We start from the raw sequence: 25,260 nt of genomic DNA on the forward strand, positions 1-25,260 counted from the left end.
TTTAATACAAAGGACCCTAATGGAAACAATTAAGCTCTGAGAGCTATCCTCAGAGCTATCCTTTTATCATTCATCTTTTCTTTTGTATACATCTGCGCCACCGTGCTCATTTTGCAAACTGTCAAATTATTCAATCAATCAAAAATCAGTCAGTTTGGGCACAAGCGACCACTTACTGAAACATGGTCTTGGTCGTAAGTCAAGATTGCCATAGATTGGTAATTGATTGATAATAATTGAAAGTAATACTTGATAATTGATTGATAAGTCATGATTCATTATGACATTTTACACACATCTAAAAGAATAAAATGATGAAATGATTTCATCGGTCAAGGTTCACGCCTGTCCCATTCTTATGAATGGAATGTGATACATCACTGGTGTCTCAAAATAATTACCACCAGTTTGGAAACCATGTTCCTGTAACCAAAACTCTGCAATAAACACGAAGACAGATTCTACAATGTGAAAAGCTCAAAAGTGGTTTAGTAGGATATGGTAGCAATTTAATAGCACTTAGGTGATTTTACAAAAAACAATCCTCTTAGGAACATTGTAGAATGGATTACAATGAATAGTCCTGACTTTTGACCATATGAGATGACCACACTCGATATAATGATGGCAGGTGCATTTGTGAGACACTCCAAATAGATCATTCATGTTGCCTTATATGCATAATCAATATATATAATATGGTTTGGCAACAAAACTCAATTCATATTCAATTCCATGATAAATAAATATAATTTTATATCTTAATAATATTGCATCCTGACAACCAGCAGTGAAAATCTGTCATATAAATAAACAAAGTGCAAAAGAACAAAGATGCAGAAATTATTAGATGACATTCAGTGTGCTTTAAGAAACAAATTATGCCTGATTGATTTGTATTGTTGCATGTACAACAATGCCGCTCACCGAAAAGAACGGATTTGAAACTGAAAAACAAAAACAAAAGGAAGGAGCGCAAATTAAATAGTCCTTCAATAAGCAGAATACTTCAGTGAAGACTACTGTTGTTTCAAAGTAAATAATCCAATGGCAATCCAATTACTGTACATGAGCCAAGTGATAAAAAAAGACTGCCGTTCACTTTTAAACAACTTTGAACTGAGTAATGTCTATGTTTCATGAATCAGTAGATATTCACACATGTAGTGGAATGTGTTACATCCTTTTGTTACAATGTTACATTAGTTTGCAACAAGAAGACCTCATTTTGGTCAAAACATGTTGCTTGTTTGTCCACTGGGCAAACTAAACCAATTGCTTTGTCTTTTCTGAGTGCATCATTGTTGATGTCTTTCAACAATGATTGGCTGTTCATTTCAGTCATTTTAATAAGAGCATGGCTGTTGACAGCAGTCAAATAATTAATTGTCAATTAGTTATGATAAATAAACATCTCATTGGGTTGAATGTTTGTACACCTCTTTCCTATAGGGTCACTAGTATACTACTGTAGATTGAATGTTTGTACACTTCTTTCCTATAGGGTCACTAGTATACTACTGTAGGTTGAATGTTTGTACACTTCTTTCCTATAGGGTCACTAGTATACTACTGTAGGTTGAATGTTTGTACACTTCTTTCCTATAGGGTCACTAGTATACTACTGTAGGTTGAATGTTTGCACACTTCTTTCCTATAGGGTCACTAGTATACTACTGTAGGTTGAATGTTTGTACACTTCTTTCCTATAGGGTCACTAGTATACTACTGTAGGTTGAATGTTTGTACACTTCTTTCCTATAGGGTCACTAGTATACTACTGTAGGTTGAATGTTTGTACACTTCTTTCCTATAGGGTCACTAGTATACTACTGTAGGTTGAATGTTTGTACACTTCTTTCCTATAGGGTCACTAGTATACTACTGTAGGTTGAATGTTTGTACACTTCTTTCCTATAGGGTCACTAGTATACTACTGTAGGTTGAATGTTTGTACACTTCTTTCCTATAGGGTCACTAGTATACTACTGTAGGTTGTGTAAGTATAGTGAATGATAGTGGTTTCATTTGTTCAGTCTCTAGATACAGTAGGATGACTTGTTGAGCATACCTTCTTTTCGGTGAGTAACACTGTTGTACAATGGTTTAATTGCCCTCGTGTCACCATGGCCACCACTTATACACTGACACTACGCTAGACAGGAACGCCCAAAAACGTCACATCCGGTTTTAGCCTGGGGTAAGAATTTTCTATGGCTGCCAATGCAACTTGGTCCAATCCTTAATCACATACGGACAAACATCTATGCCGATGCTATCTAACTTGCGGAGGTAGCGTGCCTTGTGGGCGGAGTCACAGTTTGAGGCACTGATTACGCACCGTGGTGTCAGTGTATACAAACTCTCATTTACATTGACAGTCAGGTGATAATTTAAGACATTTACCAGCATCTAACGTGGACTTGGAACCTGCTTCTATGGACATATTTTCACAGAAGAAATGGTTTAAATCGATTTCATGATTAAACACATTTAAATTAAAACAACACTATTTTGATTTAAATTCAAATTTAGTGTTGAGAAGTTGTCATGGACATGTATTGCTACCTGCTAGTAATTGATAGCAACTGGAGCAGAATGTTTGGGGTTTCTTGCAAGAGGTACACAGTCCAAACCAATAGAACACAGATAAAAACAGTTTTTGTACAAAACATTTGTTTAGCTCCTCAGCGCTAAGGGTCAGGGTGGTCACTGGTCAGGTCTGATTTGTAAATAGTAAATAGAGGGACGGGGGATTTTCTTAACCACTTCAGCCCTAGGCTATATGTATGAAAACTATAGCAAAAATAGCTGATACAAATTCACAATGCATCGAATCACATTATGAATTAGCTTGTTACAGAGGCAGAGGCAAGAAGTTTCCCAGGGCAGAGGCATTCAGTAACAGTTGGCTTTGGACATATTCTAGTAGGCCTATAGGTGATAATTTTCTATTTGATATGACACAAATGTATGGTTAAGTGGGCTCACTGCACCGCTGATAACATGGGTGACATAAATAGTGTTTAATTTACAAAGAGGAATATCATTATAATATGACACTGCATGGGTCACATCACGACCAAACTCACTTCACACAACCACCAGGAGACAGAGAAAAGAAGAACGAGGTGTGTGTGTGTGTGTGTGTGTGTGTGTGTGTGTGTGTGTGTGTGTGTGTGTGTGTGTGTGTGTGTGTGTGTGTGCGTGCGTGCGTGTGTGAATGGGTGCATGTGTGTGATGTATCATGGTCAGTATCAGGTCAGTATCATGGTCAGTATCATGACATTATTGTGTGTGTGTGTGTGTGTGTGTGTGTGTGTGTGTGTGTGTGTGTGTGTGTGTGTGTGTGTGTGTGTGTGTGTGTGTGTGTCTGTGTGTGTGTGTGTGTGTGGGCGAGAGAGATAGAGAAAGATAGAGAGACTCTACTCGTCAGGGGGGCATCCATTGAACACCTCCTGGGGAGGAGAGGGAGAGCGAGCCTCCTCTTCCTCATCCCTGATGCCGATCCTCCGGCCGGTGCTCCCGCTCTGCATCGATCTCCTCGCAGCTCCTCCTCCTCCTCCTCCTCCTCCTCCCACGCTCCGATGACCACCACTGAACACCACCTCCCCACCACCACCAACACTACGCCTGGGGAGTCGCATGGGAGGTGGGGAGAGGGGAACAGGGGGGGGGAGGGAGGAGGGTAAAGGAGGAGGAGTTGAGAAAGTCAAGGGAGACTTTGGCAAGCAGTTTGCAAGTCTGACAAGCAGGGTTCAAATGGTGATTTCAAGCCTTGAAAGCCCCAGAAAGAGGAATATTTGAACAGAGTGAAAGTATATAAAGTAGGCATAATAGCCAAACAGAGGATTATTCCAAGCTGTGGAACCCAGAAAAGGTTGAGGATCAGTGGTATCTGAGCACAGATGGAAGACAGAGGCAGCCACAGACAGAAAACAGAAGGGAGTTCAAAATCAAAACATGATCTAAATCTAATGGCTGTCAAACACTGTAGCCCTGCATTTGTTCATACAAAGTACAACACTGGTGAGCTTGACTAGTGCACTGACAACGCATCACGTTGATCAGCACTTTCAGGTTTGTACCCAGCATTAAACAGGTTATTGCGAGGGTGAAATAGGATAGGCTCAGAAACCATGGCCTAACAAACGACCAATTTGACATGTCGGGCATAATGTCCATAATTTGGGAACAATCTACTCGCCTGCTACAGAAAGCTTGTATTTGATATAGTAGATGATGTCATTAAGAACAAATAGAGTTCTGCATGCCATTTCATTTGTAAATGCTTGATTTTGGTCACACTGAGTTGGACGTTTTTGGAAACTTGGGGGGGAAGAAAATACATTTCAAAGTGTTGGTAGAACTTACACTTCAACTGACATAATGGAATTCCTTTATTTCATTCAAATAGTTTGGGAACCAGTGCTGCATGTGACCAGTAAACGTTCTATATTGTGTATTAGCATTAGAATGATATTATCTGTGTTAATTATCCTTCATAAGACGTTGTTGTGGTTGCTGTGTGTGTGCAGTATACCTGAGCTTGCTGCGCAGAGAGGCCACCTCCCTGTTGAGAGCATCGTTGGTCTCGCTGGCCTCCTCCAGCTCCCTCTGCATCTTCCTCCTGGAGGCGGCCGTGCGCTGCGCCTCCTCCTCCACCTCCTCCAGCTGACGCTTCAGCTGCTTCACCCGAACGTTGGCCTTCTCCGCCTGGGCAGGTGGGACAGCAGGAGGTCACAACACAGTACACCTCACTGAACAGCAGGTGGCACTGCAACAATTAAGGCCTTTGGGCAGCAGGTGCATTGGTGTGTGTGAGGCTGCAACTATCAATTATCTTCTTAGCGGTTAATCTTATCAATGACCTAATTGAACAATTGTGCTTGTTTTTTGATTACTTTATTTAATTTTGTACACACACACACAACATAAAATCTATTTGTATTTGTAGTTTTTGTATATATTCCGTAAATTGATTTTAGAATTTTGTCATACAAAAGTGTCGCACAAAAACTATTTTTGAGCTTGTAGATCAGCTTTGTTCTGTATTTAATTATTATATATTTTTTAATTAAAATCAATTATTTTTCATATTCAATTAAATCGATACACACATAGGATGTTCCTGTGTGTGTGTGTGTGTGTGTGTGTGTGTGTGTGTGTGTGTGTGTGTGTGCGCTCGCGCGTGCGTGCGTGCCTGTGTGTGCATGTACCTGGTCCTTGTATTGCTGATTCATCTTTCTCTCCTCCTCCATCTGATTGGTCAGATCCTTAACTTTCTTGTCTCTCTGACGCAGACCCTTGGTGCTGGCCTGCTGCTCTCTACACACAAAACACAACACTACATATAGTTAACACACGCACCAATGGACCCCAGGCTCTCTACACACAACACTACATATAGTTAACACACGGACTAACAGACCCCAGGCTCTCTACACACAACACACAACACTACTAATAGTTAACACACGGACCAACGGACCCCAGGCTCTCTACAACACACAACACTATAGTTAACACACGCACCAACGGACCCCAGGCTCTCTACAACACACAACACTATAGTTAACACACGCACCAACGGACCCCAGGCTCTCTACAACACACAACACTATAGTTAACACACGCACCAACAGACCCCAGGCTCTCTACAACACACAACACTATAGTTAACACACGCACCAACAGACCCCAGGCTCTCTACAACACACAACACTATAGTTAACACACGGACCAACAGACCCCAGGCTCTCTACACACAACACACAACACTACGGATAGTTAACACACGCACCAATGGACCCCAGGCTCTCTATAAGACAACACTATGTACAGTATAGTTAACACACGGACCTGCTCTCTATGTCCAGCTGCTCCTCTGTCTCTCGGAGCTTGTTCTCCAGGGTGCTGATGGAGGACTTGAGACGGGAGCGTCCCTGGCCCTCAGTCTCCTGCAGCTTGCCCTTCAGCTCTCTGTTCTGACGCTCCAGCTGCAACCTGGAGCCCTCTCTGCCCTGTGAGGAGCCACGCTCCGCCGCCAGCTCCCCTCCCAGCTGGTCTACCTGCATGGGATAACACACCCCACAACCTCACCATATCGTAATAGTACTTGCTGTCAAAATCAACACTAATGTACAGAAGGGTCCAGTGGGCGGGGTGCATACGTTTGTTAGACATACCAACAGTCCCACAGGCATTAGACCGACAACACCGTCGCTCCCGACATGCGTGGCTGGTTACAAGTTACAACTAACCCGTGGTTGGGTTAAAACTCACCCGTGGCTCCCGAGTCCCGACATGTGTGGCAGGTTACAACTAACCCATGGCAGGTTACAACTAACCTGTGGCAGGTTAAGCTAACCCGTGGCTTCCTCTGAGGTTAGGTGTCGGACTCATGACTGTAGGACTGTTAGTACGTCGGACCAAACGCATGCACCCTCAGTGGGCGTGTCCTCCTGGCACCTCCTACCTGCTGCTGGCTCTTCCTCAGCCTGTCGTTGAGGCTCTCCAACATGACCTGCTCCTCCTCCATCTCCTCCTCCACCTGGCTCAGCTTCACCTCCAGACGACGCTTCTCGTCGCACAGCAGGGAGCTGGACGAGAGAAGACGTCTTTTAGCACTTTTTTTAAATTATTGGTACAGTAGGTTCAAAGTTAGAGGTTGGCTGACGACAACTTAGAGCCGACCATGCAAATGACATTCCGTCACATCACTCACTTCCCAGAGGAGGTGATGGACAGCTCTTCAGACAGCTCATCTCTTTCTGTCTCTGCCTGCTTACGAGCCCTGTCAGCTGCTAGCAACTCCTAGAGAGACAGACAGAGAGAGAGAGAGAGAGAGAGAGAGAGAGAGAGAGAGAGAGAGAGAGAGAGAGAGAGAGACAGAGAGAGAGAGAGAGAGAGGGAGGGCTATCAATATACAGTAGTTTGAATATCTGCACTTTTAACCTCTTATGTTATTCAGTCTGACCACAAGATGAGACAATAAACTGTAGACGAAGAGGTGAAATCCTCAGTTGTATCAAGTGGAACCCTTACGTCCATTATGGTTTAAAATGTTGTTCACTCACAGTTAAATGAAAGCTCCATATTTGCAAATATTATGTGTAAAAAGACTGGTGTTGGGATCCTTAGAAATCTGTAACTCTGAGAGTGTAAAAATGAAGCCAAATGGACCTGTGTATGTTCTCAGAGTTATGGTGGTCATTGAAATTCAAAAGTTTGAGAACCACGTTTATAGTCATTCAGATTCCCTGAATAGATAGAGTTCCTCTGCTTTTCCCCCAGTAGTGAAGGAGTAGAATTACCAAGGCTAATAATTGCAGGGAAAACATGCATTTTCAGCAAACTATCAGAAAACGCCAGATTTCTAGGTGTGCGAAAGTTTTTTCCTACAGAAAACCTTTAGGAAAAGATCAGGAAAGCGGGAAGAGTTGGAATGTCACATCTGTAGTTCAATTGTAGGCCTACCTCATGGAGGTGGATCAGATCTGCCTCCATGGCCTTGGACCTCCTCTCTGACTCCCTGGCTGAGGACAGCACCTCCTTGTGGGCAGCACGGGACTCCTCCAACTCCCTCTGGAGGTCCTTCGCCTGGCCCTGAGGAAGAGAGAGGAGTCGCTGTCAGGTTGAAACCTTGCATGTCCAAAACCGTTGCTTGTTTCATTATTTGTATGTTGTTTTTAAATGAAAATAGTGACACGACTTCTGTGTGACACTCGTGTGAACTATATGGCATTCATTTACGAATAATAAATAAACTGATAATTATTATGATTGGCATCATAAAACGTTTTTTTGTCTAGAAGTAAGTACAATACAAACAGGTCAGTTGTGTGTGTGTGTGTGTGTGTGTGTGTGTGTGTGTGTGTGTGTGTGTGTGTGTGTGTGTGTGTGTGTGTGTGTGTGTGTGTGTGCGCGTGCATGTGTCTGTCCTTGTGTGTATTTTAACCTGGATCTTGCGGAGCTGCTTAAGGGTCTCATCACGCCCCCTGCTGGCGGCCTCCAGCCGGTCGTCCATGTCCTTCATCTCTGCCTCCAGCTTCTTCTTGCTGCCTGAGGCCTGACTCCTCTGTCTCCTCTCCTCCTCCAGCCCCACCTCCAGATCACGCACCTGCAGGGAGGGAGGGGTGGGGGGACAGAGGGAGGGATGGAGGGAGGGGTGGGGGGACAGAGTTCAAGTCTGTTGCTCTCCCCATGTCCCCCATATATGGGGACTAGGTTGGCGGAGGGTGTGTAGAGCCCAGGATCACATTAGATAATTGACACAGGGGTGAAAAATGGGTTACAAAATCATGGGTTAAAAAATATCTATTAAAAAAAAGAACCTTGTTGTTGTCTCGTGAATGAACAGGACTTTGTTTGGGAGGGTCGTATGTGTCGCTACAAATATTTGAGATATAAGCAGAGATGGTTTTGTTTTTGACTGATAGTCATTATTGTGCACTGCAGCCATAGCTATCGATAGCAAGTGTGCACACGATTTAATGGTTCGTAAGTGGTAACTGAAGTTGCACAAATCGCAATGCTGCGTCAAGGTGGAGGACAAATCTTTGACTTCAGAGTTGTTTGATGGTATGTACTGTAGGGCCATACGGTTAGGTGCTGTCAGAGTAATCTAGTAAGAGAGTGGCGACACTAGCGTTGACTCCCATTGTAACAATGGAATGCGGAAGTGCTCATTCTCATATCCCATCTCAATGGGATAGTTCCAGCCATAGGAGCAATGTTTGGAACTATAGCCCATAGGCACCCGCGGCGAGATCAAAGCGTGTCGCTACTCTCCTACTCTACACTCTGGGTGCTGTTAAGTTTCCATTAGGGTTAAGGTTGAACCATGTATGAGCCGTGATTGGTCTACTTTTGTGGGGATTGATATACGTACAGACATCCATATGTCCATACTGTACATACACTGTGAAATCTAGAGTGATATTTGTGTACACTTATGGTCCTGTAGTAGTGTACACAGGTTTTACATTGTACAGACAATCTCTGTTCTAGACAGCTTGGTCTGCAGCCATGCCGTGACAAAAAGATGTCACGCTTCAGGTGTCTACGGCAGTGGTTCCCAACATTTTTAGCTCAAGACCCAAAGTAGTGAAAATAGCAGATCCACAAGCTCCCACCGCGTCGCTTCGTGTCCTGTTGTGAGCTTGTAAATCGGCCATTTTAGCTACATTCACTACTACACTGACCTGCTTGAGCAGCGTCCTCCGCTGCTCCTCTGCGGCGTCGTCGCGGGCCTGCAGGTCTCTCTCGTGCTGCGCCCTGAGCGCCTGGCCGTTCACCTCCAGGCGCAGCTTGGCGTCCTCGGCCGCCTGCAGCTCGTCCTCCACCTCGTCCATCTGCGTCCTCATCTCCTCCACCATGGCCTCCAGGCCGCGCCGCGCCTTCTCCAGGTCGTGGACCTGTGTGTGGTGGGAGAGAGCGAGAGAGAGAGAGAGAGAGAGAGAGAGAGAGAGAGAGAGAGAGAGAGACGCCATGGAACATCAGGAGGACCAGGGGGGTCTGAGTGTACAAATGGAACCAAATTGACCCGTATTCTATTAGTACACTCTCAGAGTTAAAGTGGTCTTTGCCTTGCAAATAAAACATTTGATGATAACCACTAGTACTAGTTGTACTATACTAGTTGGAATATGCCATCATAGTGTCGTAGTAAGAAACCCTGGAGACTTTACATTCAGTACTTATCTTGATCAAAAACAGAATATTATACCTGTAATGGTGTGTAAAAAAGAAAATAATACATTTGCCACAGACAAGACCAAGTCTTTGCCACGGACACAATTGATGAGCCCTGAGTATGTTACTACAATATAGCTAGCTAGCACATTAAATGTGCAGCCATCTTAAATTGTAGTTCATTGTAATAATTATGTCCTCCATCTGTCTGGAGATTGAGACAGATTGTAGTCATCAGAGATTTCTTTAATAAGAACCAATCAATCAAACTGAAATTATGTTTGCATGCCTGGCAGATACAACTGTTGCTACTGTTGCCTAAAACTCTATCAGAAGAGAACACAGTCCAAATGAACGTTTTTGACAATCTCTTTCCAGATTAGTAAAGCTACAACAGAAGGATATCCTGTTAACATCTCACGTACACTCTGGTCGTCCTTGGAGTTGACGAGGTCCTCCATCTCGGCGCGGAGGGCCCTGATGGCCTTCTCCGCCTCCTCCAGCGCCGCCTGCTTCTCCTCCAGACCCCTGCCCAGAGCCAGCAGCCTCGTCTCCTTCTCCCTGACCTCCGCCTCGGCACGGTCACGCTCCTCCGCGTTCTTCAGAGATGCAGAGCGCTCCTCCGCCAGCATCTGACCATGGCCAGAGACACAGAGAGAGACAGGGAGAGAGAGAGTGGCAGCAGAGGAGAATGAGATGGGATAGGTCGTAGTATTGTCAAACAGTCAGAAGCTGTTTAAAATGCACTAATCTCAACCTTTTCAGGCCACACCTCCCAACATAATCATATTTGAACTGGGGAACCCCCAACCTGACAAGCCCTTGGAGTTGAGGCATTCATTCAATTTGACTGGGTTTAAGTTATGCTACAAAAAATATATGTCATTACAATTTAAACACAACACGGAGGTGTTGATATTGTCTGATACTGTACTTGTTTCTAGCTTCACAGCTTCTCACAGTTACAGGAGTAGTAACAAAATGTTCATTACATGGTTGACAAAGACAGTGACAACACAAAGTTTCTATACGCTTGTGCGGAATATTTATTTTGGGACTTTTCAAAAGGGCGCCTGCAGGTGAGCATGCGCGACACTGCCAGAGAGAGAGAGAGAGAGAGAGAGAGAGAGAGAGAGAGAGAGAGAGAGAGAGAGAGGTGCATAAAACTGACCTGGTCAAACTTCCTCTGCTTCTTCTCCAGGCTGGAGACCAGCTGTCTCTGTCCGTCCAGGTCCATGAGGACGTCCTCCAGGTCCTGCTGCAGGCGCACCTTGCTCTTCTCCAGCTTGTCGCAGGCCGAGGCCTTCTCCTCGTACTCGCCGTTGGCCACCTCTAGGTCGCGCTGCAGACGCTTCTTCCCCTCCTCCAGCATCTCCACCAACCCGGACAGCTCGTCCAGCTTCTTCTTGGAGTCGGACAGCTGCGTGCGTGCGTGACAGGGGTCCATGGTTACATTCTACAGCTGCGTGCGTGACAGGGGTCCATGGTTACATTCTACAAATGTCTTCTAAATCCTAGCAGTTAAAAAACTAAAAAACCTATGTTGCCACCACATATCAGTGGTGCTCAAACTTTGTCATGTCAAGGACTCCCAAAAGTATATATACTTGGCCACAGACCCCCATCTCAGGTTCCAGGGACCCCCAGAAGCAAAGATTTGAGTTCAAAATGTTCATTTAAAAAAAATATATATATTCAAGATTAAAATAAATAAATAGCAGATCTACATTTGTGCGGCACTATGAGCTTGTATATCTGCTATTTTTTTGCATGTTGAGGCTACAGAGCTGCTTCTCCACAGCCCACTGACCTGCATGTTGAGGCTGGAGAGCTGCTTCTCCACAGCCCACTGACCTGCATGTTGAGGCTACAGAGCTGCTTCTGCCCACTGACCTGCATGTTGAGGCTACAGAGCTGCTTCTCCACAGCCCACTGACCTGCATGTTGAGGCTACAGAGCTGCTTCTCCACGGCCCACTGACCTGCATGTTGAGGCTACAGAGCTGCTTCTGCCCACTGACCTGCATGTTGAGGCTACAGAGCTGCTTCTCCACAGCCCACTGACCTGCATGTTGAGGCTACAGAGCTGCTTCTCCACGGCCCACTGACCTGCATGTTGAGGCTACAGAGCTGCTTCTGCCCACTGACCTGCATGTTGAGGCTACAGAGCTGCTTCTGCCCACTGACCTGCATGTTGAGGCTGGAGAGCTGCTTCTCCACAGCCCACTTGGCCTCCGTCTCCTCCTCCAGCTGCTCCGCCAGGTTGTTCCGCTCATCCTCCACCTGCCGCAGGCGGCCTGTCAGGTTCAGCTTCTGGCGCGTCTCCTCCGACGCCAGCTCCTGGAGGAGGAGAGGGATGAGGGAGGGAGGTTAGGGGAAGAGGAGGAGAAAGGGGGGAAAGAGGTGCGGAGAGGCGAGGAAGAGAGATGGTCGAAGGACAAGAGTTAGGAACTAGGTGAGAGCATATAGGATGAGAAGGAGTGCAAGGAGAGGAAGAGCTTGGTAGGAAGGGTGATGAAGGGTGAACAGAAGAGCCTTTGAGATACAATGTATGAGTGTGTTTCAGATTATATTCAGACTGGAATGGTTGAGGGATTATTTGCTTAATCAATTACTCTTTAAAAAAGACCAGGGTGAAGAACAGGTACACTGGGACTCAACAAGAAGTTATTGTTAGTTATGTTTGCAGATTCAACATTTGTGATGATGTTTGTTATTTTCTATACAAGTTACAAAGAATGAAATGAGGCACACTTCTTACTCGGTTCTGAACGCTCTTGCTCTCAAATAAGATTTGATGCATTTCTGTCGGTCGATAAATCTGATTACCTGATTATTTCTTACACCCCTACAGTTGAATGCTGAATTGTGTCTCAGTTTCTCTGAGATACTATAAAAGTCAACAATATACTCTAATGTTATTATTACACATTAGCTGTTGAATAGTAGGTGTTCCTCACCTGTGCATCGTGTAGCTGAGAGCTCAGGCTGGAGACGTCTTTACTCAGCTTGATGTTCTTCCCCTCTGCCACATTCAACAGACCTGTCACATTGTCCAACTCCAACTGAGACAGAGAGACAGAGAGAAAGGAGTTAGAGACAGACACAGACAAAGACAGAAAAAGAGGTACAAAGAAGAGAAAGACAGACACACTCGCCAAGATGAAACAAATGGAATCAAATAAAGACCTTTAAATAGGTCTGTAACTCCGATAGTGTAAATAGAACAATTACACTATTCAGAGTTAAATGAACTGTGCATGTGTTGAGGACTCACGGTGATCTTGGTGACGCGCTCGCCCAGCTCGGCCCTCTGCCTCTCGCTGTCGCTGAAGCTCAGCTGCAGGTCGGCCAGCTGGCCGTCGGCTCTCTTCCTCTTGTGTTCCAGCTCCTGCTTGGAGCTGGTCAGCGAGCGCAGCTCAGTGCTCAGCTCCACAGCCTGCTTCTCCACCGCCTGCTTGGCCTTCTCCAGACTGGCCCTCAACTGCAGACAGACGGAGGGACGGACAGACACATGGACGGATAGATGGACAGACGGACAGGGAAGGAAGCGAGGGAGGACAGGATAAAAATAAACCAAAAGTAAAGGTTTCCCGGGAAGGAATGTGGTCATTACAGTAGTCACACACAGGATATATGAGTTTAACCTATAGGAAAGATCAGAGACCTATTAAAAAGGATATTACACACATTATTAAAGCGGGACACATGCTCCAGTTTTAAGGTGGTAACCTAACCACTGCGATTGTTAGTAAAAACAGCATGACATCATGTTGTAGTCTTCCCAACCACTGCGGTGGTCCTAAAGGTGGAGTATGCGTTAAGACAAGCTCTCACAGTATCAATCCCTCAGCTGGAAATAATAAATATATCAGTTGCACAAGAGAAAATCACACTTGTGTGAAGTAAGGGGCGCTCTTATGATCATACATCACATTCAGCTGAGCACATTCCGTGCTCATACACACACACACACGAAGCTGTGCATATAGGAGGGGCTAGTGCCCCTCAAAAATTAATGGACATTCCTGAATGACTGTGTGTGTGTGTGTGTGTGTGTGTGTGTGTGTGTGTGTGTGTGTGTGTGTGTGTGTGTGTGTGTGTGTGTGTGTGTGTGTGACCCACTTTCTTGGCCTGCTCCAGCTGCTCAGTGAGCTCCTCCACAGCCTGGCTGTGTCTGTGTCTGAGGTCCTGTGTCTGTGCTTCATGACTCCTCCCCTGCTCCTCCATGGCCTTCTTCAGCATGGACACCTCCTGCTCACGCTTCACCCTGCATCATGTCACACACGCGCACACACACGTACGCATGCACGCCACGCATGCACACGCGTTGACACTTTTATTGGACACTTTTCTTAATACATAAATGCATATTCAGTCACTGGACTGAAAAGCGGAAATGCAGGGCAAGTCCAAAGTTGACCAAAAGCCTTGTACATTATTCCATGCACAGGTATAACACAAAATGTCTATATTTTGGACAGAATGTCTTTTGTTCTTCACTGTTATTCAATGACTTGTATTATGGCTGTTTGGCGGTGTGGCTCTGCTCAAGAGATATTACAGATTACCTGTGCATCATAAAGAATCTCAAACCCCAGAGCAGACCATAAGCGTTACATAAACAACATAACTTTCAATGCGAAGACATCACATCACATTTCAAGTAAGATTGGTACTTGGCTGTGCAGCAGAGACACAAGGGAGGGAGAGGAGAGAAAATGCGACGCCTCCGGTGAGAGCAAGAAGAGAATTCACAGAATCACCCATTACAGAACTAAATGCCACAGGGAGGAGGCCGGGGAGGTGAAGGGAATTTGAACGCTGACATCTGAACAACAACTGTGTCAGCTAGCATGTAGAGTTCAGTGAACACAAAATAGTGATCATAGATGCCTCATTGGCCGCTGCAGTTCATTGGAGCGATGTGTCTCCAACGTAAGTGGAAGTCAAGAAGAAGTGCGGAAGGCACGCTGCGTTGCTGCCACTCAAGTGACTACTGGCCAATCACAGCGTGTCTTTTCCGGGGTTTATTAAGTCAAAGAATCTCTCAACTCTCGAGGAGCACACGGCCCAGAGCCGAAGGAGGCGTCTATGTTTTTATGTCTATGGTAGTGACAGCTTAAAAGGACCAACTGATTGTATGTGGGCGTGAGTGAGTTAGCTTGCAGCGAATGAGAAACAGACAGGCTGATTAGTGGGAGTATATATGAATTAACTATTAGCGAATGAATGGGGGGTCTGGGGAAATTAATGGGAAATTCTCTTCCGGGCCACTCATCGAGGGCGGGACTGCGACAGCTAAAGTATAAAACAATGGTTAAAAGCTAAGGTGACACAGATGCGTTCCAGGTCTTAATGGGTTGGTTAACTATGGGTGACTGACCGTAGCTCCTAACTGTGTTTTAACTATGGGTGACTGACCGTAGCTCCTATAACTGTGTTTAACTATAGGTGACTGACCGTAGCTCCTAAACTGTGTTTTAACTATGGGTGACTGACCGTAGCTCCTAACTGTGTTTTAACTATGGGTGACTGACCGTAGCTCCTAACTGTGTTTTAACTATGGGTGACTGACCGTAGCTCCTAAACTGTGTTTTAACTATGGGTGACTGACCGTAGCTCCTATAACTGTGTTTTAACTATAGGTGACTGACCGTAGCTCCTAACTGTGTTTTAACTATGGGTGACTGACCGTAGCTCCTATAACTGTGTTTAACTATAGGTGACTGACCGTAGCTCCTAAACTGTGTTTTAACTATGGGTGACTGACCGTAGCTCCTAACTGTGTTTTAACTATGGGTGACTGACCGTAGCTCCTAACTGTGTTTTAACTATGGGTGACTGACCGTAGCTCCTAAACTGTGTTTTAACTATGGGTAACTGACCGTAGCTCCTATAACTGTGTTTTAACTATAGGTGACTGACCGTAGCTCCTAACTGTGTTTTAACTATGGGTGACTGACCGTAGCTCCTAACTGTGTTTTAACTATAGGTGACTGACCGTAGCTCCTAAACTGTGTTTTAACTATAGGTGACTGACCGTAGCTCCTAACTGTGTTTTAACTATAGGTGACTGACCGTAGCTCCTAACTGTGTTTAACTATAGGTGACTGACCGTAGCTCCTAACTGTGTTTTAACTATGGGTGACTGACCGTAGCTCCTAACTGTGTTTTAACTATGGGTGACTGACCGTAGCTACTAACTGTGTTTTAACTATGGGTGACTGACCGTAGCTCCTATAACTGTGTTTTAACTATAGGTGACTGACCGTAGCTCCTAACTGTGTTTTAACTATGGGTGACTGACCGTAGCTCCTATAACTGTGTTTCAACTATGGGTGACTGACCGTAGCTCCTAAACTGTGTTTTAACTATAGGTGACTGACCGTAGCTCCTAACTGTGTTTTAACTATAGGTGACTGACCGTAGCTCCTAACTGTGTTTTAACTATAGGTGACTGACCGTAGCTCCTAACTGTGTTTAACTATGGGTGACTGACCGTAGCTCCTATAACTGTGTTTAACTATAGGTGACTGACCGTAGCTCCTAACTGTGTTTAACTATGGGTGACTGACCGTAGCTCCTAACTGTGTTTAACTATGGGTGACTGACCGTAGCTCCTATAACTGTGTTTAACTATGGGTGACTGACCGTAGCTCCTATAACTGTGTTTAACTATGGGTGACTGACCGTAGCTCCTATAACTGTGTTTTAACTATGGGTGACTGACCGTAGCTCCTATAACTGTGTTTTAACTATGGGTGACTGACCGTAGCTCCTATAACTGTGTTTTAACTATGGGTGACTGACCGTAGCTCCTAAACTGTGTTTTAACTATGGGTGACTGACCGTAGCTCCTAAACTGTGTTTTAACTATGGGTGACTGACCGTAGCTCCTAACTGTGTTTTAACTATGGGTGACTGACCGTAGCTCCTAAACTGTGTTTTAACTATGGGTGACTGACCGTAGCTCCTAAACTGTGTTTAACTATGGGTGACTGACCGTAGCTCCTATAACTGTGTTTTAACTATGGGTGACTGACCGTAGCTCCTAACTGTGTTTTAACTATGGGTGACTGACCGTAGCTCCTATAACTGTGTTTTAACTATGGGTGACTGACCGTAGCTCCTAACTGTGTTTAACTATGGGTGACTGACCGTAGCTCCTATACTGTGTTTAACTATGGGTGACTGACCGTAGCTCCTAACTGTGTTTTAACTATAGGTGACTGACCGTAGCTCCTATACTGTGTTTTAACTATGGGTGACTGACCGTAGCTCCTAACTGTGTTTTAACTATAGGTGACTGACCGTAGCTCCTAAACTGTGTTTTAACTATAGGTGACTGACCGTAGCTCCTAACTGTGTTTTAACTATAGGTGACTGACCGTAGCTCCTAACTGTGTTTAACTATAGGTGACTGACCGTAGCTCCTAACTGTGTTTTAACTATGGGTGACTGACCGTAGCTCCTAACTGTGTTTTAACTATGGGTGACTGACCGTAGCTCCTAACTGTGTTTTAACTATGGGTGACTGACCGTAGCTCCTATAACTGTGTTTTAACTATGGGTGACTGACCGTAGCTCCTATAACTGTGTTTTAACTATGGGTGACTGACCGTAGCTCCTAAACTGTGTTTTAACTATGGGTGACTGACCGTAGCTCCTAAACTGTGTTTTAACTATGGGTGACTGACCGTAGCTCCTAACTGTGTTTTAACTATGGGTGACTGACCGTAGCTCCTAAACTGTGTTTTAACTATGGGTGACTGACCGTAGCTCCTAAACTGTGTTTAACTATGGGTGACTGACCGTAGCTCCTATAACTGTGTTTTAACTATGGGTGACTGACCGTAGCTCCTAACTGTGTTTTAACTATGGGTGACTGCCCGTAGCTCCTATAACTGTGTTTTAACTATGGGTGACTGACCGTAGCTCCTAACTGTGTTTAACTATGGGTGACTGACCGTAGCTCCTATACTGTGTTTAACTATGGGTGACTGACCGTAGCTCCTAACTGTGTTTTAACTATAGGTGACTGACCGTAGCTCCTATACTGTGTTTTAACTATGGGTGACTGACCGTAGCTCCTAACTGTGTTTTAACTATAGGTGACTGACCGTAGCTCCTAAACTGTGTTTTAACTATAGGTGACTGACCGTAGCTCCTAACTGTGTTTTAACTATAGGTGACTGACCGTAGCTCCTAACTGTGTTTAACTATAGGTGACTGACCGTAGCTCCTAACTGTGTTTTAACTATGGGTGACTGACCGTAGCTCCTAACTGTGTTTTAACTATGGGTGACTGACCGTAGCTCCTAACTGTGTTTTAACTATGGGTGACTGACCGTAGCTCCTATAACTGTGTTTTAACTATAGGTGACTGACCGTAGCTCCTAACTGTGTTTTAACTATGGGTGACTGACCGTAGCTCCTATAACTGTGTTTTAACTATGGGTGACTGACCGTAGCTCCTAAACTGTGTTTTAACTATAGGTGACTGACCGTAGCTCCTAACTGTGTTTTAACTATAGGTGACTGACCGTAGCTCCTAACTGTGTTTTAACTATAGGTGACTGACCGTAGCTCCTAACTGTGTTTAACTATGGGTGACTGACCGTAGCTCCTATAACTGTGTTTAACTATAGGTGACTGACCGTAGCTCCTAACTGTGTTTAACTATGGGTGACTGACCGTAGCTCCTAACTGTGTTTAACTATGGGTGACTGACCGTAGCTCCTATAACTGTGTTTAACTATGGGTGACTGACCGTAGCTCCTAACTGTGTTTTAACTATAGGTGACTGACCGTAGCTCCTAACTGTGTTTAACTATAGGTGACTGACCGTAGCTCCTAACTGTGTTTTAACTATGGGTGACTGACCGTAGCTCCTAACTGTGTTTTAACTATGGGTGACTGACCGTAGCTCCTAACTGTGTTTTAACTATGGGTGACTGACCGTAGCTCCTATAACTGTGTTTTAACTATAGGTGACTGACCGTAGCTCCTAACTGTGTTTTAACTATGGGTGACTGACCGTAGCTCCTATAACTGTGTTTTAACTATGGGTGACTGACCGTAGCTCCTAAACTGTGTTTTAACTATAGGTGACTGACCGTAGCTCCTAACTGTGTTTTAACTATAGGTGACTGACCGTAGCTCCTAACTGTGTTTTAACTATAGGTGACTGACCGTAGCTCCTAACTGTGTTTAACTATGGGTGACTGACCGTAGCTCCTATAACTGTGTTTAACTATAGGTGACTGACCGTAGCTCCTAACTGTGTTTAACTATGGGTGACTGACCGTAGCTCCTAACTGTGTTTAACTATGGGTGACTGACCGTAGCTCCTATACTGTGTTTTAACTATGGGTGACTGACCGTAGCTCCTAACTGTGTTTTAACTATAGGTGACTGACCGTAGCTCCTAACTGTGTTTAACTATAGGTGACTGACCGTAGCTCCTAACTGTGTTTTAACTATAGGTGACTGACCGTAGCTCCTAACTGTGTTTAACTATAGGTGACTGACCGTAGCTCCTAACTGTGTTTTAACTATGGGTGACTGACCGTAGCTCCTAACTGTGTTTTAACTATGGGTGACTGACCGTAGCTCCTAACTGTGTTTTAACTATGGGTGACTGACCGTAGCTCCTATAACTGTGTTTTAACTATAGGTGACTGACCGTAGCTCCTAACTGTGTTTTAACTATGGGTGACTGACCGTAGCTCCTATAACTGTGTTTTAACTATGGGTGACTGACCGTAGCTCCTAAACTGTGTTTTAACTATAGGTGACTGACCGTAGCTCCTAACTGTGTTTTAACTATAGGTGACTGACCGTAGCTCCTAACTGTGTTTTAACTATAGGTGACTGACCGTAGCTCCTAACTGTGTTTAACTATGGGTGACTGACCGTAGCTCCTATAACTGTGTTTTAACTATGGGTGACTGACCGTAGCTCCTAACTGTGTTTAACTATGGGTGACTGACCGTAGCTCCTAAACTGTGTTTTAACTATGGGTGACTGACCGTAGCTCCTAAACTGTGTTTTAACTATGGGTGACTGACCGTAGCTCCTAACTGTGTTTTAACTATGGGTGACTGACCGTAGCTCCTAAACTGTGTTTTAACTATGGGTGACTGACCGTAGCTCCTAAACTGTGTTTAACTATGGGTGACTGACCGTAGCTCCTATAACTGTGTTTTAACTATGGGTGACTGACCGTAGCTCCTAACTGTGTTTTAACTATGGGTGACTGACCGTAGCTCCTAACTGTGTTTAACTATGGGTGACTGACCGTAGCTCCTATACTGTGTTTAACTATGGGTGACTGACCGTAGCTCCTAACTGTGTTTTAACTATAGGTGACTGACCGTAGCTCCTATACTGTGTTTTAACTATGGGTGACTGACCGTAGCTCCTAAACTGTGTTTAACTATGGGTGACTGACCGTAGCTCCTAAACTGTGTTTAACTATAGGTGACTGACCGTAGCTCCTAACTGTGTTTTAACTATAGGTGACTGACCGTAGCTCCTATACTGTGTTTTAACTATAGGTGACTGACCGTAGCTCCTAACTGTGTTTTAACTATAGGTGACTGACCGTAGCTCCTAAACTGTGTTTAACTATAGGTGACTGACCGTAGCTCCTATAACTGTGTTTAACTATGGGTGACTGACCGTAGCTCCTATAACTGTGTTTAACTATGGGTGACTGACCGTAGCTCCTATAACTGTGTTTTAACTATGGGTGACTGACCGTAGCTCCTAACTGTGTTTTAACTATGGGTGACTGACCGTAGCTCCTAACTGTGTTTTAACTATAGGTGACTGACCGTAGCTCCTATAACTGTGTTTAACTATGGGTGACTGACCGTAGCTCCTAACTGTGTTTTAACTATAGGTGACTGACCGTAGCTCCTATAACTGTGTTTAACTATGGGTGACTGACCGTAGCTCCTAACTGTGTTTAACTATAGGTGACTGACCGTAGCTCCTAACTGTGTTTTAACTATGGGTGACTGACCGTAGCTCCTATACTGTGTTTTAACTATGGGTGACTGACCGTAGCTCCTATAACTGTGTTTTAACTATGGGTGACTGACCGTAGCTCCTAAACTGTGTTTAACTATAGGTGACTGACCGTAGCTCCTAACTGTGTTTAACTATAGGTGACTGACCGTAGCTCCTAACTGTGTTTTAACTATGGGTGACTGACCGTAGCTCCTAACTGTGTTTTAACTATGGGTGACTGACCGTAGCTCCTAAACTGTGTTTTAACTATGGGTGACTGACCGTAGCTCCTAACTGTGTTTAACTATGGGTGACTGACCGTAGCTCCTAACTGTGTTTTAACTATGGGTGACTGACCGTAGCTCCTAAACTGTGTTTTAACTATAGGTGACTGACCGTAGCTCCTAACTGTGTTTTAACTATGGATGACTGACCGTAGCTCCTAACTGTGTTTAACTATGGGTGACTGACCGTAGCTCCTAACTGTGTTTTAACTATGGGTGACTGACCGTAGCTCCTAAACTGTGTTTTAACTATAGGTGACTGACCGTAGCTCCTAACTGTGTTTTAACTATGGATGACTGACCGTAGCTCCTGCTGTGCGGCCGTGGTGTCCAGGCTGTCCTCCAGTTCCGTGCGGAGCGCGTTCAGCTCGTCGGCTAGATCGTTGCGCGCCGCCTCCGCTTTCCCCCGGTCCGCCCGCTCCGCCTCCAGGTCCTCCTGCAGCTCCGACAGCAGAGCCTCCAGCTCCCGAACCCGCTTCAGTAGCGCTGCACGCTGGACACTCTCCTCCTCCAGCCTGGAGAGAGAGAGATAGAGAGAGAGAGATAGATAGATAGATAGATAGATTTTGCCGCATTTGAAAGCCAATAATTCAGTAAGAGAGACTCCACCGGTCACCACCCCATGAATGCAGGGCTTCATGGGGTGTGTAATTGATAGAAAATAAGTCATTGGGGGGTGTTGTTAATTCTCTAGCTACCGGGCCTGCGTGGCTTGAAGCTCCTCCTCCTTAGCGGCCAGCTGTGCTCTTAGCGCTGCCAGCTGGTCCTGCAGGTCAGCCTGCTGCTCGTGGAGGTCGGCCAGCTCTCCTTCCAGCTTCCTCCTGGCCTTCTCCATGTCCTGACGGGCCTTCTCCTCCTTCTTCAGACGCACTGGAAGCACAGCGAGACACACCACCTCGTCACTGACCCACCTTCTCATCAGGCCATACCGCACTATCACCGCGGGGTCAATAGGGTGAGAGGTCAGCGGTGTTTCGTCGACTAAAACTATGGCATAAAATGTCCGTCGTCTACGTTTTTTTCACTGAGGAAACTAAGCAATGATGACTAAAACAATTTGGTCAACAAATAAAAAATAGACTAAAATGTTAGAGGGACTAGTGGAGAAGAGATCCAGTAGAACTAAATGACTTGGTTGCACTTGGGTGTTACGCTCTGAAAATAGCAGATCTGCAGACTGACCCTCCAGGTCAGAGATCATGGACTCGTGTTTGGCCTTGAGCTTGGTCAGGTTCTTGGACTTCTCCTCTTCCTCGACCAGGTTGCAGCTCAGGTCCGACGACCTCTCCTCTAAGAGCTTCTTCTCCTGGTCTCACACACACACACACACACACACACACACACACACACACACACACGTCGCACGCACGCACGCACGCACACACGCACGCACGCACGCACGCATGCACGCACGCACGCATGCACGCACGCACGCACACACGCACGCACGCACACACAGTGTTGTTTTAGTGAATCAAATGTTATTTGGACTATAGTAGGGGAGCCTATCAATCAAATTTTGATGCCCGTGATTTTGGAATGTTAATTTTTGGAGACAGGTATATCTTGATTCTTGGGGTTACCAGAATGCCAAAAAAACATGTCTCCAATTTTTTATGTCAGGTTTAGCATGTTTAATTAGCATAATTAGCTAATAAATTGTCAAAAACGGAAATGGCAATAACTTTGCTTCTAGGTAACTTATAAAGGTGATCTAAGAGTCTGAGTCCATGTTTGTGATGTCCAGATATTCATCTGTTACCATTGTGAAGTCATACAACCTTTCCTAATTAGCATAATTGCCATACATTATGCAAAAACGAGGTGAACATCAGCAAATTGCTGCATGTTTTACTTTTAGTCAACTTTGAAAGCTTCTCACAGACTTCAAGTGTATGTTTACAACTCCAGGAATAATTATCATCCTATGAATAAATCATGCAACCTTTTGTCTATGTAATAATTATGTAATAATCACACCAAAACCAGAAATAGCTGTATTTCTTTGCTTTAAGTAAATTAATACGCATGATCTTACAGACAGTGTAAGTCTGTTTGCATGTCTAGAAAATATTAGAAGCGACCTCGCACTAAAGGGCTGGGCGAGTGCTGGTGCTTTGGAATGGGGGGTCAGATCAACATATCTGCCTGGGTCATGACAGACTGCTGGGCGAGTGCTGGTGCTTTGGCATGGGGGGTCAGATCAACATATGGAATGTATTCTGAACTGGCCATATATGGAGCGTGTCTTGAGTGTACAGGGTTTGATGAGGTCAGATCAACATATGGAATGTCAGAACAGGTCAGCTCCATATAGAGATCTAATTTAATTTTCGGGCCTGTTGAGAACTAATAACTTTGGGGCAGGCCCGTCCATAATTTCCTAAAGGCGACCTGCAGTCGCAAGAAAGAACAATATGGGAAATGGTCACAGAATTATCAGATTGTTTATTCTAATATTTACAGAAAGTTTTGAAAATTGAAGGGTCTCCATCTTCGTCGTCATCGTCAATCCCCAACAGATGTGCCTTGCTTACCACACACCTCTAATCATCTGCCCCACACATGCACATCTCAGAGCAGTTCAAAATTTAGATCGACAAGAACAATGTGATATGCACTGTGATTTCTTGCAGACACATTTGATCCGTTGGGTAATGGTGGCTGGCCCGTGGGTATCCCGTGTTGTGACTGGCACCAGTTGAGCTCCCTCAGCCTCCCATCCATATTCAGTTGCTGGTGGCATCTGTGGGTTAGGTACGTGCTGCGTCAGAACTGAGCCTTTTTGTAGCTCATAGTATATACAGTAGCAACTGCAGATACCACCTCCACAGGACACCTGTTTAGACCTGGCCAACAGGTTAAATTCCCTGGAGCTGTCTGATCAGCTGATCAGTCCTCGTTTTACCCAGTGCCTGCACTACTGGCTCCAGCGATGATACGTTTTTTGTTCCCCACACCGGTGATGAAATAGATGTCCTTGCACAGCTGATGGTACCGTCGTATTGTAAGAACAAAGACATCAGTGTCAGGGGACTCAATGTAGAGCTGTGTTGCCCCTCTTCGGACAGCATCCAGGCTGTGCAGGATTATCCTTGTGTCAGCCTCTTCCTGTACGCTGTGGAGATGTTTTACATCGATAGAGTTTGAGTGGACAGCCTGCCTTGACGTGATTATAAAAACATTGGGTTTCACCTGGAAGTGTTATGGAGGGCTTTCTTAGCAAGATAAGACAGTCAGCTCATCTTTGGTGCTGATACCTGACAAGAACTGTTTTTCTGACACTTCCCTATCGGTGTGTTGTCTTCCACATGATAAGTGGTAGGGGCCCGGGGCTTTCCACCCTGGCGTCGGTCAAATACTACATGGATCTCACTATGTTCTTTGGTCTTCCTGTCCAGTGTGGCTATGGAGTGGTCAGCTTACTGGGAACATGTCTTGATCCATGGTGGCTTTCCCATTGCCTGTACCAATGCCATTCCATCTATGACAGTTACACTCTTAGCTGGAAGGGTACAACTGTCAAAAAAGATTGAAGCATTTGTTTGCCAGCTGTACGAGCCCGGTACAAATCCTGTGGATGTTGATGAGCTCAGGTGGAGGTTATTCACAAAGAAACAATTAGAAGCCGAGAAGCTGCCACCTACACAAGCAGCATTAAATCAAGCCATTACCCATGCATATTATCAGGCAATGGTATGGGATCAGGACCACGTACCTAACCCACAGATGCCACCAGAAACTAAAAATGGATGGGAGGCTGAGGGAGATCAACTGGTGCCAGTCACAACACGGGATACCCACGGCCCAGCCACCATTACCCAACTGATAAAATGTGTCTGCAAGAAATCACAGTGCATATCACATTGTTCTTGTCGATCTCAAAATTTGAACTGCTCTGAGATGTGCATGTGTAGGGCCGATGATTAGAGGTGTGTGGTAATGTAAACAAGGCACATCTGTTGGGGATTGACGATGACGAAGACCCTTCAATTAAATGTGTTTTCAAAACTTTCTGTAAATATTAGAATAGAAATCATGTGATAATTCTGTGACCATTTCTCATATTGTTCTTTATTTTATGAGGGATATATATATATATATATATATATATATATATATATATATATATATAAAGCTAATAATGGAAAGGTTGCATATCCTAGTTATGGAAAGAGAATATTTTCTAGACATGCAAACAGACTTACTGTCTGTAAGATCACATTTATTAATTAACTTAAAGCAACGAAATATAGCTATTT

General features: G+C 44.8%; 1 protein-coding gene across 1 annotated transcript in view; it reads right to left on the reverse strand.

Annotated features, from left to right (window-relative positions):
* Window positions 1–3,425: 3,425 nt before the first annotated feature.
* LOC306937047 (myosin-14-like) overlaps window positions 3,426–25,260 on the reverse strand; it is a gene marked incomplete at its 3' end in the record, with an annotated part of 48,104 nt that continues 26,269 nt past the window's right edge. The window contains exons 26-43 of the mRNA XM_079520722.1: window positions 22,181–22,304; window positions 21,697–21,868; window positions 21,301–21,513; window positions 13,821–13,965; window positions 12,973–13,179; window positions 12,656–12,760; window positions 11,883–12,035; window positions 10,868–11,116; window positions 10,122–10,328; window positions 9,207–9,419; window positions 7,961–8,122; window positions 7,480–7,608; window positions 6,728–6,816; window positions 6,479–6,602; window positions 5,863–6,071; window positions 5,220–5,328; window positions 4,544–4,716; window positions 3,426–3,633 (exon numbers count right to left, since the gene is read on the reverse strand). Coding sequence (XP_079376848.1) covers window positions 3,426–3,633; window positions 4,544–4,716; window positions 5,220–5,328; window positions 5,863–6,071; window positions 6,479–6,602; window positions 6,728–6,816; window positions 7,480–7,608; window positions 7,961–8,122; window positions 9,207–9,419; window positions 10,122–10,328; window positions 10,868–11,116; window positions 11,883–12,035; window positions 12,656–12,760; window positions 12,973–13,179; window positions 13,821–13,965; window positions 21,301–21,513; window positions 21,697–21,868; window positions 22,181–22,304 — 2,991 coding nt within the window. The remainder of the gene's footprint in view (window positions 3,634–4,543; window positions 4,717–5,219; window positions 5,329–5,862; window positions 6,072–6,478; window positions 6,603–6,727; window positions 6,817–7,479; window positions 7,609–7,960; window positions 8,123–9,206; window positions 9,420–10,121; window positions 10,329–10,867; window positions 11,117–11,882; window positions 12,036–12,655; window positions 12,761–12,972; window positions 13,180–13,820; window positions 13,966–21,300; window positions 21,514–21,696; window positions 21,869–22,180; window positions 22,305–25,260) is intronic.

The sequence above is a fragment of the Electrona antarctica genome (assembly GCF_951216825.1).
Source record: "Electrona antarctica genome assembly, chromosome: 14".
In the NCBI taxonomy this organism is placed as follows: Eukaryota; Metazoa; Chordata; class Actinopteri; order Myctophiformes; family Myctophidae; genus Electrona; species Electrona antarctica.